General features: G+C 48.1%; 1 protein-coding gene across 1 annotated transcript in view; it reads left to right on the top strand.

Moving 5' to 3' along the window:
• TRIO (trio Rho guanine nucleotide exchange factor) overlaps positions 1–15,177 on the top strand; it is a 352,914-nt gene that overhangs the window by 294,678 nt on the left and 43,059 nt on the right. Inside the window, exon 35 of the mRNA XM_052659225.1 lies at positions 13,395–13,687. Coding sequence (XP_052515185.1) covers positions 13,395–13,687 — 293 coding nt within the window. The remainder of the gene's footprint in view (positions 1–13,394; positions 13,688–15,177) is intronic.

The raw sequence follows: 15,177 nt of genomic DNA, 5'->3' as shown, positions 1-15,177 counted from the left end.
ATTCCTAATTGGTTAGGACTTTTTGGTTCTCTGATTTTTGAACTAAATCATCACAGACCCTGGAATATAATGTGCTAGATACTGGGTTTGTGGTTTTGGGGGGCGAGGTGGATGAAATTGTCCATTTCCTCATTCTCCACTGCTATAACTCTTTCTAAACTAATATTCCATCCCTTGAGACTGAAACTTCAGCTAACCTGCTGGGCGGATGACGTGAAGAGTGATAGTGCTTGGCAAGCTGATTGCAGAACATTCCAAGGCCAGTTTTTGTTTCCTAATGCTCCATAAAAATGAGTATAGGGCTGTATGAATGAGTTATGTGGCTCTAAGAAAACTTTTATGAGTTCGCATGGTTATAGCATATTTTGGTTAGATATGTTCTTATGTAATCTGTGCACTTTCTGGAAGGTAGCGAAAAGACTTGCACATTGGCATTCTACATCTGGTCTTAATTAAAAATAATAAAAATAATAGTAGATTTATGTATTAATGAAGAGATTCTGTCACCATTTGAAATCAATCATATCGTTTAAACCCCTAGCTGCGGAATGTTCTTTTAAAGCATTTTGCAGGAGAGTGTCTCTACATGTCCCTGGCTTCACCTAGAGACATGTTCAGCTTAAAAAGTCTGCAAATTGACCCCTAAAAAGGAATTTTAGTTTCCTCTTGAAGAAAGTTGTCCAAGTCATTTTATCCTCTTCAACAATATAAAGACATTAACCAAAAGCATCAACATCCATCATGACAAATACAGTTCCACATGTCAGCTGCCTTCAAATAAGATTAGGTCTTCCGCTTACTAACACTTTGCCTTTGACAGCAGCAACAATCTTGCCCGCGGATTAAACATCCATGTTTCTTGTTAGTGTTAGAACCTCTGAGAGCGAAGGTGGGATGGAGAGAATACGGCTTCAGCCGTGTGTGATTCCTTACTTCCTTCAAATTAACTTTCTGTTCCCTTAAAAGATGGTTATCTATTCAGGGCAATAATAAACACCGTGTTGCCTTGGAAATAGCTTCCCAAATGAAGAAATTAAGAATCAAGAGCCCACCATGTTATCACAAAGAAAAACCTCATTATGCCTATGTCAGCAGTATATGAGATACTAAGTAATCTGAGAAGGATACAGAATTTTTTTTAATAATATTTTCTTTGTGTAAGTGAGATTTTTGAAGAGAACAGCCATTTGGCTTTGTGGGCAGAGGGGGGAGGGCTGGAACACAGAGCACCTCAGCCTCCTTAAAAAGCCGAACAAACAGAAACATCTCAGAGTTTTTCTGGTCCCTGAGCATTTAAGCTGCCCCCGGGTGAGCTCAGCAGGATGTCATTCATTGCCCGCGTGGCGGTGCCTGGGTAGCGGGGCGGTCGCAGGCAGTGCCTCTGCGGGGCAGCCCCGGTCTTGTTGAATCATGTAGGAGGGGGCCGTGGAGCCAGGTGTGGTGTCAGAGGGCCGTCTTGCCCCACCTCTGCCCTCACTGGTGCCAGGCTGATTATCAGTCACTTCCGCTGCCCAGAACTCCCCCTGCGGCAGCCCCACGTGGGGCTCAGGGTGGACCGGGGACCAGCTCGCCGACTGGGGAGTGTCCCCTGTGGGGTGATGCTGACCAGCCTTTCACCCTTCAGACCTGTCCCCATGGGATGGAGCTGTCCACTCGGAGGGTGGGGATGTCCAGAAACTTTGCCAGGGGGAAAGATGTAAATGGGTGCAGCTTGCAAGACTTCTGTGTGGTTTCTGATCTCACTTTTATGTCTTTTTTTTTTTTTCTGGAAAAGGGTCTTTCTTTCATCCAGCAAGAATATCTAGAAACATCTGCTTTTGTCCTTGTGTAGAAGTCAGGAATGAGCCCAAACCGCCCCCACCCCACCCCCCACCAGCCCTCACTGGCAAGATAGCCCCTCAGGAATTTCTTTCCCTTTCGTGACAGTGTAGAGTTGTGGTTGCAGGAAACTCCTGCTGTTCATCTCCCCCCAAAAATATGTTATTTCAGGGGCTAGTCCACATTAAAGTAAAAAGAGAGAAAACGGCCCCATCATTCCAAGAAGACAGGGAGATGGGCTAGCAACCGCCCTCAAACAAAGCCAGCATTTGTCCTCAGTCAGGAAGGATCCCCTTAGAAGTAAGCCCTGCGTACATCTGAGGACATTCTGAGAGCGCCATTGTGTTTTGTGTTGCTGTGGTTTTAACCGTGTGAGGATATCTGCTCCGGGCCAGCAGGTGACCCAGGCTATCCATGACCCATCCCTGGGAGGGGCGTCAGGCAAGCAGGTCACCACAGCAGTGCCATGGGATTTCTGCGGGCCCTCCATCTCTTCTGGGGGCCACTGTGCCCCCTGGCACTATAGCTGTCATCTCCCAGGGTTCTGGTCACCAGCCTGGCAGCTCCCAAGTTTTCTTTTTCCTGGAAGCCAACATCCTGGTGGGAAGCAGCCACCTGCTGCAGATCCACCACGGTACCTGGAAGGGACCCCACACATGTGACCCCCACACAGGAGCCAGGTCCTGTTTTGTTCAGGGTGTGGTAAGTTACTCCGTTCATTAGCTTTGTATTAAATTCCTTTCGTTGATCCAGACTAGCTCATCCGTTACCCACTGTCAGTAATGAGTCCTCCTCCATCATTTCCTTTCTCGGGTGTTTTCAGATTTCCACTTTGGCGATATGTAATATCCTGTTCATCTGATTAGCCAAGCAGAGGATTATGCCATCTGCTTTCTTCTTTATTTAATTTCTTCACATTTCCTTCTTGGAAGTTCAAGTGGAGCAGTTCAAATGCAGGAAAACCTTTAAAATGAGATGTGTTTTGACCCGAAATTCTGAGAGGTTAGCATTTACCCCCACAAGGATGAAATTAAAAGCAAAATGATGCTTGAAGTTTTGCGCTTATTGACGCAGCCACGTTCTCCAAAGCCTATGTCATGTTTTAGGTGTTTTCAGAAACCACGCTAAGAATAAATAGCATTTAGAGATATTCCTAAGAGTCAAAGAACAAATTGCGCTTGCAAGTTCTGATTGTGTGCTGTTTGGTTAGAGGTGGCAGGCCTTGTATGTCTCATGCCCCTCACGTTAGGTGCTGGTGTGAGGGTGTTCTCATTTCATGACACAGATTATCCTGAAGTTGGGTACATTGCACGGGGCAGCCGCTCTGTGTGCACGCGCACACACATCCTGGCTTTCAGCCTTCACAAAGAAAAGGGTAGAGCAGTTGCTTCTGGTTGAGTCCCTTTGGTTCTAGTTATAGTTGATGCCGGTGGTTCGCTTGTGTTCTTGCACTCGGGGTCCCAGGAGGGAACCTGGGAGTGAGCGCTCCCATGTGAGTTCGTGGAAGGGGGCTGCACAGAGAGCAGTGGGTGTGCCGGCCATGTATGTGCATTTTCTCAGACAGCAGAGCCCATGTGTTCCTCATTACTGCCTGAGCCGTGGCCACGCTACACTGGACCTCTGGGTAAATCTAGGGATTGCGTTTTTTAAAAAAGCAGAGAATTTATCTTTCTCCTTCATGTTTTCTGTGTTTGCTTCACATTTCAAAGCAAAGGCAGAGTTCCCATCTTTGCGTTGAGGAACCACTGTACCAGCTTGTGACATGTGTAAACCTGGGTTTTTAATACCCTTGTGCCACCATTTTCTGAATAGTGAAATACACAACATTTTCAGTCATTGACACCCCATGTGTCAGAGCGTCTGTACAGCTTCTAACTTTTTATGAAGTTAACATGTTTCCCGTGTTAACATGCATTTGCCGTGACGGTGATGCTCCAGAGTGTAGCCGTGGACCACCTGAACCCCAGGGTGTGCAGGGGAGCAGGTCACTCACTGAGGACCAGGCATCTAATCCATGCCCGTGTCTCAACCCCTGGTACATCTTTATTGTGCCGAGGGGCAAATCAAGAACCACAGACTCATGTAGACAGACAATGAGTGACGTGACCGGAATGGAAAAGCAGGAATCGAGCAAGGAAATGTTTTCAGATACTTATTCGCAAATAGAAAAGAGATTTAAATTTGGAGAATATTATAAAATACTTGCTCTTACATTCTCATCCACCAAACGTATAACCATATCAGCAGGCAGCTTGTTACTACCTGTCACCTATAATTCTCCCAGGGGCAACCCAGCCTCTTGGCACGCTTCGTTGTCTTGAATGAATACACTGGGTTGCCCAGGTGATTGTAATCTCTCTGCAGCATGGAGAGAAGATGACATCCTAAGTGAAGCATCTGAAAGAGTAACTTAGGGTGAGCTCGCTTTTTATGTGCTCTTCAAGAGGATTCCAGTGTGTTACTGTTTTCAATTATTATTCCAAAAAAAGTTGCCTTGATTCTAAAAGCAAAGACAGAGAATGATAATCATTTATGCAGAAGATTTTGCACTAGAATATTTTAAACAACCCAGGCAGCCATCACAAACTAACAGCTTACTCTCCGTTTGCTTCATAAGTAGTTTATAGACCTGATTTTCACACGGACATTACAGCCTTCCCGGCGCAGTGGGAGAATTTCCTGCACAAAGGAAAGGGTGATTAACTGCATTGCACTCATAACAAGACAGGGGTTTGAGAAACTGCCAGATTGCCTGGCATACCTGCTCAGACCCTGTGCAGTCTGTTCTAAAATGGTCTGATGGTGGTGTTTTCAGCCCCAGTGTGTTCTCGATTTCGTCTTTCTCTAGCCCTTCGCACTAACTGCTGAGTAAACATCTCCTGAAGTCCTTGCAGCCAGAATTGTAAATTAGCGCTTTGCTGTGGGAGCCTGTCGAGCTCTGAGCTCAGCTGTCCCTGTTGCAGTTAGTATCAAGACAGCCCTGTGGGGTTCATCTGACAGATATTTTGGAGCACCTACAATGGACAGGAAGATGGGGCTATCTTTCTTTAAAACTAACCAGCTAAAATCGTTCTAGGAGCCTCGGTGAAGGAAACATTGAAACGTGAGCTAGCTGTTCGTTGGAAAGCCTCCCAGGGTTGCGTGTCTACCCGTGTGGTGGTCGTGCCTCACCAGGCATGACAGTCATCAGCTATCAGCGATGGTCCCGTGTGAGCCTTTGGCTGACCCTGCAGAGCTCAGGGCGCCCACTGCAGCAGAGCCTCGGTGACAGAGGCCAGGCTTCGCTCTTTCCTCCTGCTCTCAGCTCGGAAGCTCGTCTTTCCGATGGATCCTCACACAGCTCACACCCCCATGCCTTCTGTTTGCTTACTTAGCTTTTGCGGTTTCTTCTTCTGTGCAAAAAATGTGGGTACCGCCTCGTGTTTGAGTGGCAAGAGTGGTAAACAATCCACCTGCCAATGCAGGAGATGCGGCTTCGATCCCTGGTTTGGGAAGATCCCCTGGAGAAGGAAATGGCAACCCTCTCCAGTATTCTTTTCTGGAGAATCCCATGGACAGGGGAGTCCGAGGGGCTACAGTCCATGGGGTTGCACAGAGTCTCACAAGACTGAGCATCTGGGCGCATGCACGCGCACACGCGCACACGTGCACACACACAAACACACATGTGGATAAAGACCATTTGTGTTCCTTTCCCACAGCAGCCTGGTCAGGAACCGCAGTCATCTCACTCAGGAAACTGGAGACGTGGCAGAGACCCACACCCAGTACCTGCCAGGCACAGGCTGAACCCACTGCCCGTCGCTTTGAATGACCATGACTCTGTGAAGTCTCACTTGAAGGGAAAGGCAGGCCGTGAACTCCAGAGATACACTGCCTGACCGAAGCAGCCGCAACCTCTACCCTGGGGTGGTGGGGTGGGTAGTGAAGACGGGCAGGAGGGTGTGTCGGTGACTCATGTTCCGTAGGGGAGGGGGCGCTGGCGGTTCAAATTCAGGTGACAACATCCTTGACCACCCAGTTTGTACTCTGGGGCCCTTAGAAACATCCTGGAGCCCTTCCTTCTTCCCATCGTGAAAATGAGGAGAGGGTTAAAATGAAACATGATCCTTTCCTCGGTCTGCAGCTAGCAGGATAAGGGCCCTTTTCCTTTTTTTCTTACATTAAAAAAAAGGGGGGGGCTTTATTAATCACAGATGTCTGAACTGTAAGACTGGAGGTCTTGAGGGCGGTTTCCCTTCTCCCAGCAGCTTGGGGCTATGTGCGTTCCTGGGTTGGAACTCTCCGATGTAGAGCCGGGGGGCAGGGCTCCCCCCTCCCCTCCTCTCTTTAGCTTTTTTCTATATTTTAAGAAGAAATCTGACATGGACTTTGGGTGAACTCTGACTTCAGCAAAGAACCATCTTTGTGGAGTTGTGTTTCTTTCAAAATAAGAAAGAAACTTTGATTCCCCACTCAGGGCTTCACTAGCTCACAACTGGCTGGCTTCTTCTTGTAAACACACGAGCATCTCTCTAAGCGACGGGACGCGCTGACAGTATTTCTTTAGGCTGGAGTTTACCTTGTCCTCTTAATGAGGGATAAGTTACTTTTAAAAATGGAAACACAATGAAGCAATTCACCTAGGTTGCTCCTGTCACCCTTCATACGTCTAAAAATGATGTTGAGTATATCCTGGTTACCATGGTTTGTTGTTCAGTCACTCAGTCGTGTCTGACTCTTTGTGACCTCATGGACTGTAGCACATCAGTCTTCCCTGTCCTTCGCCATCTCCCAGAGTTTGCTGAAACTCATGTCCATTGATTCGGTGATGCCATCCAACCAGCTCATGCTCTGTCGTCCCCTGTCTCCTCCTGCCCTCCATCTTTCCCAGCATCAGGGTCTTTTCCAGTGAGTTGCCCATTCTCATCAGGTGGCCAAAGTATCAGCTTCAGCATCAGTCCTTCCAATGAATATTCATGGTTGATCTCCTTTAGGATTGACTTGTGTCATCTCCTTGCTGTCCAAGGGACTCTCAGGAGTCTGCTCCAACACCACAGTTCAAAAGCATCAATTCTTCAGTGCTCAGCCTTCTTTATGGTTCATCTCCCACATCCATGCATGTGGAAAAACTGTAAGTTTGACTCTGTGGACCTTTGTTGGCCAAGGTGCCGTACTAGGCCTGTGATGTGAAGATGATCCATCCAAATCCCCGTTTTCTGGGGCCTCACAGTTTGCATGCATGTCATCTCAGGGGCTCTGTGTTACCAGGTTGTCCTGGCAGCGTCTTGTGTTTGCAGATAGCACTTCACGGTTTTTAGAACTCATTCATTTCCATTCTCTCATGCAGTCCTGTCATGTGAGGAGGAAATTCGGATCCCGGGATGTTGGCCTGGGTCAGGGCTGCTGAGGGGAGGAGCCAGGCTCAGACTTAGACTGGTGATGAGCCCGGAGTCCCTCTGACATCCTCGTCCTCAGCTGATTATCCACCTGGACCTTGAATCAGCGGAGTTCCCCCAGGCTGGAAAGAGGAAGACATATCCCCAGCAAGGCGTGATAGGAACATGGGCACCCTCATAGACGTGGAATGTGGTGACAGGGTGGAGAGGCAGCGGCACTGAGTGTTGAGTCTTTTTTTTTTTTTTCTTCCAAGAAAGTAGAAGTTGAGGGGAAGGCAAGCAACAGGGACAGAAGATGGAAACAGGAATGGTACGGTTTCTTTGAGTAACATGTTTTCCATCATATTTCTCAGGCGAGTTCAGTTCCACATCCTCCTTCTGCCCCCTTGCCCACACCATGGGGGCAGGGGGGGTGGTGGTATGCCCCCTGCCCTCACCACACGCTCCCGGGCCTGACTGCACGCCACAGTGAAGCATCACATAGCACGGGCCAGTGTGGGGACAGCCGTGATCTCTGATGACCGTCTTGTAAGCACACAGTTCACAAACTCGGGAGCTGGAGCACAGTTAACAGGTGTGCCGTGTAGCTCGTCTCAGAGCTGGTGGGATAAAGCACCATGTCTGGACGTCACCGTTCACGGGGGTCAGCGACAGCTATCAGAGAGTTCAGGGTGGGAAATAGCCTTCAGCCGGTAATCGATTCGCTGACTTGCTAATTTTTAAACAGAAACTTATTGGGCTCCAAGGATGTGCTAACTAGGCATGTAGCTGTAAACCAGCCAGACCCAGCACCCGCCGGTGTGTTCCCTGAAGTCTGAGGTCACGGTCCTGTCCTGACAATTGTTGTTTAGTCACTGAGTCATGTCTAACTCTTTGTGACCCCATGGACTAGTAAGCCCGTTAGGCTCCTCTGTCCATGGGATTCTCCAAGCAAGAATACTGGAGTGGGTTGCCATTCTCTTTTCTAGGGCATCTTTCCAACCCAAGGATCAAACCCACATCTCCTGCATTGGCAGGCAAACTCATTACCACCTAGCCAGCAGGGAAGCCCGTCCTGACAGTCACCCGGCTACAAATGCTGTCATGAAAGGGAGACACGGAGCCCTGGCCACGGGCCTCCACCCCAAGATGACTCTTGTCGTTGGCCTGAGTCGCTCATAATCCTCGAAAACAGAGAGCGGGTCTCTTAACTGATGACCGTCTTGTAAGCACACAGGGGAGGAAGGGGCCTGCCCAGCAGCACTTGTGCTCGGCCAGGACCTTCTGACACCGTGTATCCAGCCACTGGGAGCTCAGCTGGGGAAGGAACCTGTGTGCAAACCAGCGATTAGGGGCCTCCCAAGGAGACCACCTGTGTGTCACGCTTACCTGATGCTCAGTCACATCAGAGACCTCAGTTCTCCTTGATGCCATTAGGACACATATTAAAGTTGCATCAGGGCAGTTGGTCTAGTGGTCAGAACCTGTCCTTCAGATGACAAAAAATAGTAGGCCCTTTATTTCCTTTTTCCCTGGTGGGTCAGCTGGGAAAGAACCCACCTGCAATTCAATCCCTGGGTTGGGAAGATCCCCTGGAGAAGGGAAAGGCTACACGCTCCAGTATTCTGGCCTGGAGAAGTCTATGGACTATATAGTCCAAGGGGTCACAAAGAATTGGACACGACTGAGCAACGTTCACTTTTATTTCCTTCTATTAATGATCGATTTAAGTTTAAGTAATTATTAAGTGTTTTAAAATTCCTGATTTATGCCTATATGTCACAGTCTGGTAAAGAGCTCGTAAATGGACTGTTAAAATCCATTGATCTGGGCAAAATGAGTGTCTAGTTGAAAAGAAAAAGATAAGATTTACTGTTTTTTTTTTTTCTTTTCAACTTAAGAGACTCAGTCTTGCCCAAATCAGTGGGTTTGTGTGTCCAACAGTGTAAAGAATTGAATATTATTGTTAAAAACAAATTGGAGAGGGAAGGAATCTATCTGTTTGCTCTAGTTTGGGGTTAGTTTTTTCATTGCTAATCACCCGAATTGTGACTAATGAACCAGACCTGCACAAGAAGAAATACCTGCTAATCTTAGAGACAGGTGAAGAAACTTTCCCTCCACATTTTCAGGCTTCTGAAATGAAATCATTTTCCAAGGTAAATTTTTTAAAACAGCAAAATTTTCTTCTTAGTTTGTAAACCGCTGTTAGCATATTTCTGAGTCGTAAATATTCCAGTTAAGTGAAATAATATCTTTAAGTGATAACAAATAGCAGCTCAAGAAGAGCACCTCTGTTCCCTGGGAACGCGATGAACAGCGGCGCTGATGAACAGCTCTGCCTTCTCCTGGCTCGAGGCCGGACCACTCAGGTCTCAGCTACATTTCTAGTGCTTGACCTGCCAACTGAGGAAAAAAACCTCTTTTGAAACTACTGCTCAAAGTGCAATGAACCATCCTATGCAGCTGAGCCTACATAGAGAAGCTCAGAAGTGACATCTCTTAACTGTTTTTCTTTTTGAACCATTTTTACAACCAGCAACACCTGCATAAAAATCCGTATTTGCTGCGTTGCTCCCATGCCACATATCCCCAAGTGCTGCCTTTTAGACACAAAAACACATGAAAGTTTCGTTTGTTTGCTTAGGTGGTGTCCCCATCATTTCTGTTTATTTTCTTTTTAGTATTTATTTTTTCATTGATTTACATAGATGATTTACAATGTTGTATTAGTTTCGGGTGATTCAGATACATATATGAACTTCAGATATTCAGATACATATATGAACTTTAAAGCGTCTGCCTGCAATGCAGGAGAACAGGGTTCAATCCCTGGGTTGGGAAGATCCCCTGGAGAAGGAAATGGCAACCCACTTCAGTATTCTTTCCTGGAGAATCCCATGGACGGAGGAGCCTAGTAGGTGAGATATATATATCCCTCTCCCTATATATATGCTCTCCCATCACTTCTAAGGTGTGAGTGTTCTGCTGATGAATGTTAAGGCCTGCAGTTGATTTGGTTTCATTTGGTGAGTCAGCCTCTGCTTTTTCCTGCCTCCCTCGGCTCCTGGGGCATGACGGAGCTCTGTCAGGATGCTCACCACGTGTTGGGGAGGCCCTGCCACTTCCACCTTCACGGTTCTCTGTCTGGTGCGGTTACTCAGCTGAGGGAACATAAGGCTGTGAATCAGCGTCTCTGTTTCTTTGGGCTGGAGTTTCTGCTGTTTCTGGTCCATATGAGGTGCCTCCTATACAGCCGGCACTGTGCCAGGCCCTGGGCACACCTCAGGGGACAAGTCAGACAAGGCCCCCACCCTCTGGGAGCTTCAGTCCTTGTGAGCTGGTAATGCGTTATTCAGGCCCAGCTCCAAAGGCCAGCTTCAGTGCTGCCTCCTCCAGGAAGACTTCCGTGACCCCTCCACTTGATTCCCCTTCTTCTCAAACTCTTCCAGGGTTTGTACTCACTTATAGCATGAAGGGTCACAGTTTTGTCTGAATGATGGTTGTGTGATCATTGAAAGCACTTAAAGCAGGTCCCCAGGGTGAAGTTTGTTGAATAAACCCTAGTGAGTTTATTCATCTCCATCCAGTGGCAAGTACCAGGCTTGGCTCTGAGTCCCAGCACAGTCAATGATGGTGAAATATGTTTGCACCTACTGGGGCCAGCCCAGCATCTTGTTCGTGTAATATTTAGTACTTAGAAACACTTCAGCTGAATAAAGTATCACCTGGCACGTGGATCGTCCAAACCCTCCCCTTCCCTGGTCTCCCTGTTGTCATGGTACAGGAGTCCCCAAGAGCAGGGATCCTCTGTCCTGTGTCAGCCCCTGAGAAAGTCCCCAGGAAACTCTTGACTGCAGGCGTGGGGTCAGCTTGATGGCCTCGTTCTCCTGCCTCGGCCCTGTGGCGCCTGAGGAGCACGAGGCTGACATGGGAACATTTCAGTCACACTTAACATAAAAATAAATAAAAATATATGCATCGAACCCAAGTGTCCTGCATTGGCAGGCGGGTTCAGACACACGTACTCCCACACAGAGGGAGAAAGGGTTTTCTCTTAAACAGAACGCTAAATTGATTAGTTCTGAGCCGAAGTCGCCGCTGCGAAAATGTAGATTTTTAAGAATGAGCAATCCTACTTGAAGCGCATCATCTGTTTACAAAAGATGATACCCTCTCTGCCTGCAAGGCTCAACCAAGAAGGGACAGGGCAGAGGCAGATGGTGGTGCTCCGCTGTCTCGCCCGGGTGAGTGCGAAACTGCTGTCGACTCTTGTGCATGGAATCATGGGATTGGGAAGAATTAACCCCCTTCTTTAGCTGTAGCACATGGGGGTCTCCAGGTCCGCAGAGATAAATACAGCTCCAACAGGTGTCTGTATCAAATCATCTTTTTAAAGACTGTTTTTAAGACTTCGAAAGACTGGAAGAAAACGACAAGGAGAGTAAATGATCTTCCTCATTCTGGTCCCTAAAGAGAGGCGTTTTGTTCCATTTCACGGTGGGGGTGTCCTCCCAGAGTACAGGGCTCAGGACAGGGCTGACAGGTCTCCCAAAGCACTGGCTTTCTGTGTGTGAAGTCACATCTCCTGTCACTCCACAGAGCTGTCGTCAGCTGTGACCTAAGTGTGTTCGACAGCAAAAGCGATCAGTTCAGGGTTGACTGCATTTAACTTTGAAATCCCATGAGAATGTTCATTGGGGTATATTTTCAAGTAACATCTTGGTTATTTGAAGTTATCTCTTTTTTAAATGTATTGTTGCTTTTGTTCATGGTTGTTGGTATCAACTCCAGCACCTCAAAGGAACTGTGCTGAGGCTGAGAGCAGGGGCTACACATTCGTGTTTCATGGCTGGGAACAAGCAGGACCAGCCAGCTTTTACCCTTTCACACCGAGCTTTCTAGAAGGGTGCCGTTTGTCACAATGATGATTTACCAGGTCACATGCACGCTGAGTCATACATACACATACATTTTAATGCATTCAAGCATAGTGCATTTTATCGCCTTTTTTTTTTTTTTTTTTTTTTGCTTCACAGAACCTGCTTTTTAAACTAATTGATGGTTTGTGGCAACTCTATTGGGCGCGTCTGTGGGAGCCATTCTGCCAACGGCATTTGCTCACTTCATGTCTGTGTGTCACATTTTGTTGATTCTTGCAATTTTCAAACCCTCTGCCAGCAAAAAGATTATGACTGACTTGAAGATTCAGATGATGGTTAGCATTTTTTTAGCTGTAAAGTATTTTTTAGTTAAAGTATATGCAGTTTTTAGACAGTGCTATTGGACACTTGAACAGTCTAATTTGGGAGGAACCAAAAATTCATGTGACTGACTTTATTGTAGTATTTACTTTATGGTGGTGCTCTGAAACCAAACCCACAACACCTCTGAGGTTTGCCTCCACTTTATTTATTGAGTGGTACTTTTATTCAGTGGGAGTGAGTCAAACTAATATGTTTGTCCACCAGGATTCGTTTTCAGTTTTCTTTAAATTCTTCTTAAAGCCCTTCTTTCTTGGTTCTTTTCTATCAAGAAAATGGGTGAAAATAATTCGAACAGTGTGTCCTCCGGTGTCTGTGATATTTTAAGTGATAGTGACATTATGAGTCTATGCAGTACTGATGCTGATCTTCAGCATGGGTCACCCAGGTTTTTTTGAGGGGGCACGCAGTACACCTAGAGAAAAATGATCTCTGGCAAAATTCAAGTTTGGGAACCATTTGATCGGTGAACCCACGGGTTGGATCTCCTCCAACACCCCCACCCCCAGGGCAGAACCAGGGGTCACGCCTCCCAGAGGTCACTGAACTTGGTGTTCGGTTGGGCAGTGCCCATGCAGTGGACCCAGTGGCACCGAGCGGGACCTCCAGAGGCTTTGAAAGTGAAAAATGAAAGTCACTCCGTCATGTCCAACTCTTTGTGACCCCAGGGACTATACAGTCCATGGAATTCTCCAGGCCTGAATGCTGGAGTGGGTAGCCTTTCCCTTCTCCAGGGGATCTTCCCAACCCCGGGATCGAACCCAGGTCTTCCGCATTGCAGGTGGATTCTTTACCATCTGAGCCACCAGGGAAACCCAAGCATACTGGAGTGGGTAGCCCTGTTCCGTTCTCCAGGGGATCTTCCCAACCCCAGGATCGAACCTAGGTCTCCCACACTGCAGGCGGCTTCTTTACCAGGCCGCCAGTCACATCGGCTTCTCTCTCTCACCCGCAGACTCGCTGTCCGTCTCCAGCAATGACGCCAGCCCGCCCGCCTCCGTGGCCTCCCTCCAGCCCCACATGGTGGGGGCGCAGAGCTCGCCGGGCCCCAAGCGCCCGGGCAACACGCTGCGCAAGTGGCTGACGAGCCCGGTGCGGCGGCTGAGCAGCGGCAAGGCCGACGGGCACGTGAAGAAGCTGGCGCACAAGCACAAGAAGAGCCGCGAGGTCCGCAAGAGCGCCGATGCCGGCTCGCAGAAGGACTCGGACGACAGCGCTGCCACCCCGCAGGACGAGACCGTGGAAGAGGTCAGGGCCTGCGGCGTCTCCCCTGTGAATCCTGGGCCCAGCGAATAACTTATCCTCGTCCAGTTGTTTTCCGGGTGTTTCCGGAAAGGACCGGTATCAGAGCCCCACAAGATGCATTCAGCAGCGTGCTGGGGTCGCGGACCCACGTGTGGCCTCTGATCAAGAGGTCAGAGGACCGAGAGCCCCCTTCCCCAGGCGTGGGGGCAGCCCCTGCCTGCTCCAGGAGAAAGTGGTGCCCTGCTGCCCCAGGCCCCCCCACCTCCATCACAGGCAGCCTGGGGTGCCGCCCCCCGCCCGGGATGCAGACGATCTAAGCAGTCTCTGGGTTGGCACTCAGCCACAGTGAATGAGGGATAGTCGCTCAGTCCTGTCTGACTCTTTGCAGCCCCATGGACTGTAGCCCACCCGGCCCCTCTGTCCATGGAATTCTCCAGGCCAGAATACTGCAGTGGATTGCCATTTCCTTCTCCATAGCCACAGCAGGGAAAGCACCAATTTTAGACTTGGAAGGACTGGGGAATGCCTGCATCCTCCAGCATTTCCACTATCAGACTTGCCCCCATATTCATGTATATTCATACTGACCTCTTGTCCTGAGTAGAAAACATCCGATTACTTTGTTAAGCCAGTAGTAAACACTGGATTATTCCCATGTCATCAAATATAGATGTATGTAGGCCAACCAGGAATTGTTTTTAATTTCCTTTGGAGGGGAGGGACCTTAAAATTATACTGTAAGGAATGGAATTTTTTCATGATCCCCAAGATGGGTCTTCAGTAATGTGGTGTTAGTGAGGGGCCCTCAGTTTTTAATGAGGATCCCCATCCCCCCAGTTCCCCACGGACTCAGAAAGACAAAGGCAGAGAGAATGGGGGAGGAGGACAAGATTGGTATCGTTTAATTTATTTTGCAGATGTGTGGTTTCTGCTGCTTTTTTCCTCGGCCTGTTTTTGCCATGGGTTTTCACTGGAGTGTATGATTCATTGATGTCTTCATCTATCTGTTTACTATACTGGGTCCTCCTAATAGAAGGAAAAAACTGAAGTTTTTTATAAAAGTAAGACTGGGGGAAAATGAATGAACTACTTCATTCTTAAAATACACCTTGAATTGTATTTTTCTTTATGCTCTCATGATTTCAGGGGGTTTTATTTGAGCAAGAAGTAACAAAAAAGTGAAATAACGAGACCAGAGAAAACAGAGGGTGATGGTTCACATTTTTGAACGTTTCTTTAAAATCAGCCTCTTGAAGATGAGACATGTGCAGAGCCCAACGGTTGACGTTGGCAGTCCCTTTGCAGACACTCCCGGCCCTTCCCTCATCCAGCTGGCTGGTGGCGGAGCTGGCACACTTGGAGGAATCAGAGTTCCCATCAGGACTGGAAGGGGCTTGTGCCTGGTTTCTGCTGTCAGTTTCCATCTCCCATTAACCCCCAAGGGCTCAGTTTCTATGCCCGGACACTGACACTCAGGGCCAGGTTCTCACGGG

The sequence above is a fragment of the Budorcas taxicolor genome, chromosome 20 (assembly GCF_023091745.1).
Source record: "Budorcas taxicolor isolate Tak-1 chromosome 20, Takin1.1, whole genome shotgun sequence".
Lineage (NCBI taxonomy): Eukaryota > Metazoa > Chordata > Mammalia > Artiodactyla > Bovidae > Budorcas > Budorcas taxicolor.
This window is presented reverse-complemented; position numbering and strand designations above follow the sequence as displayed.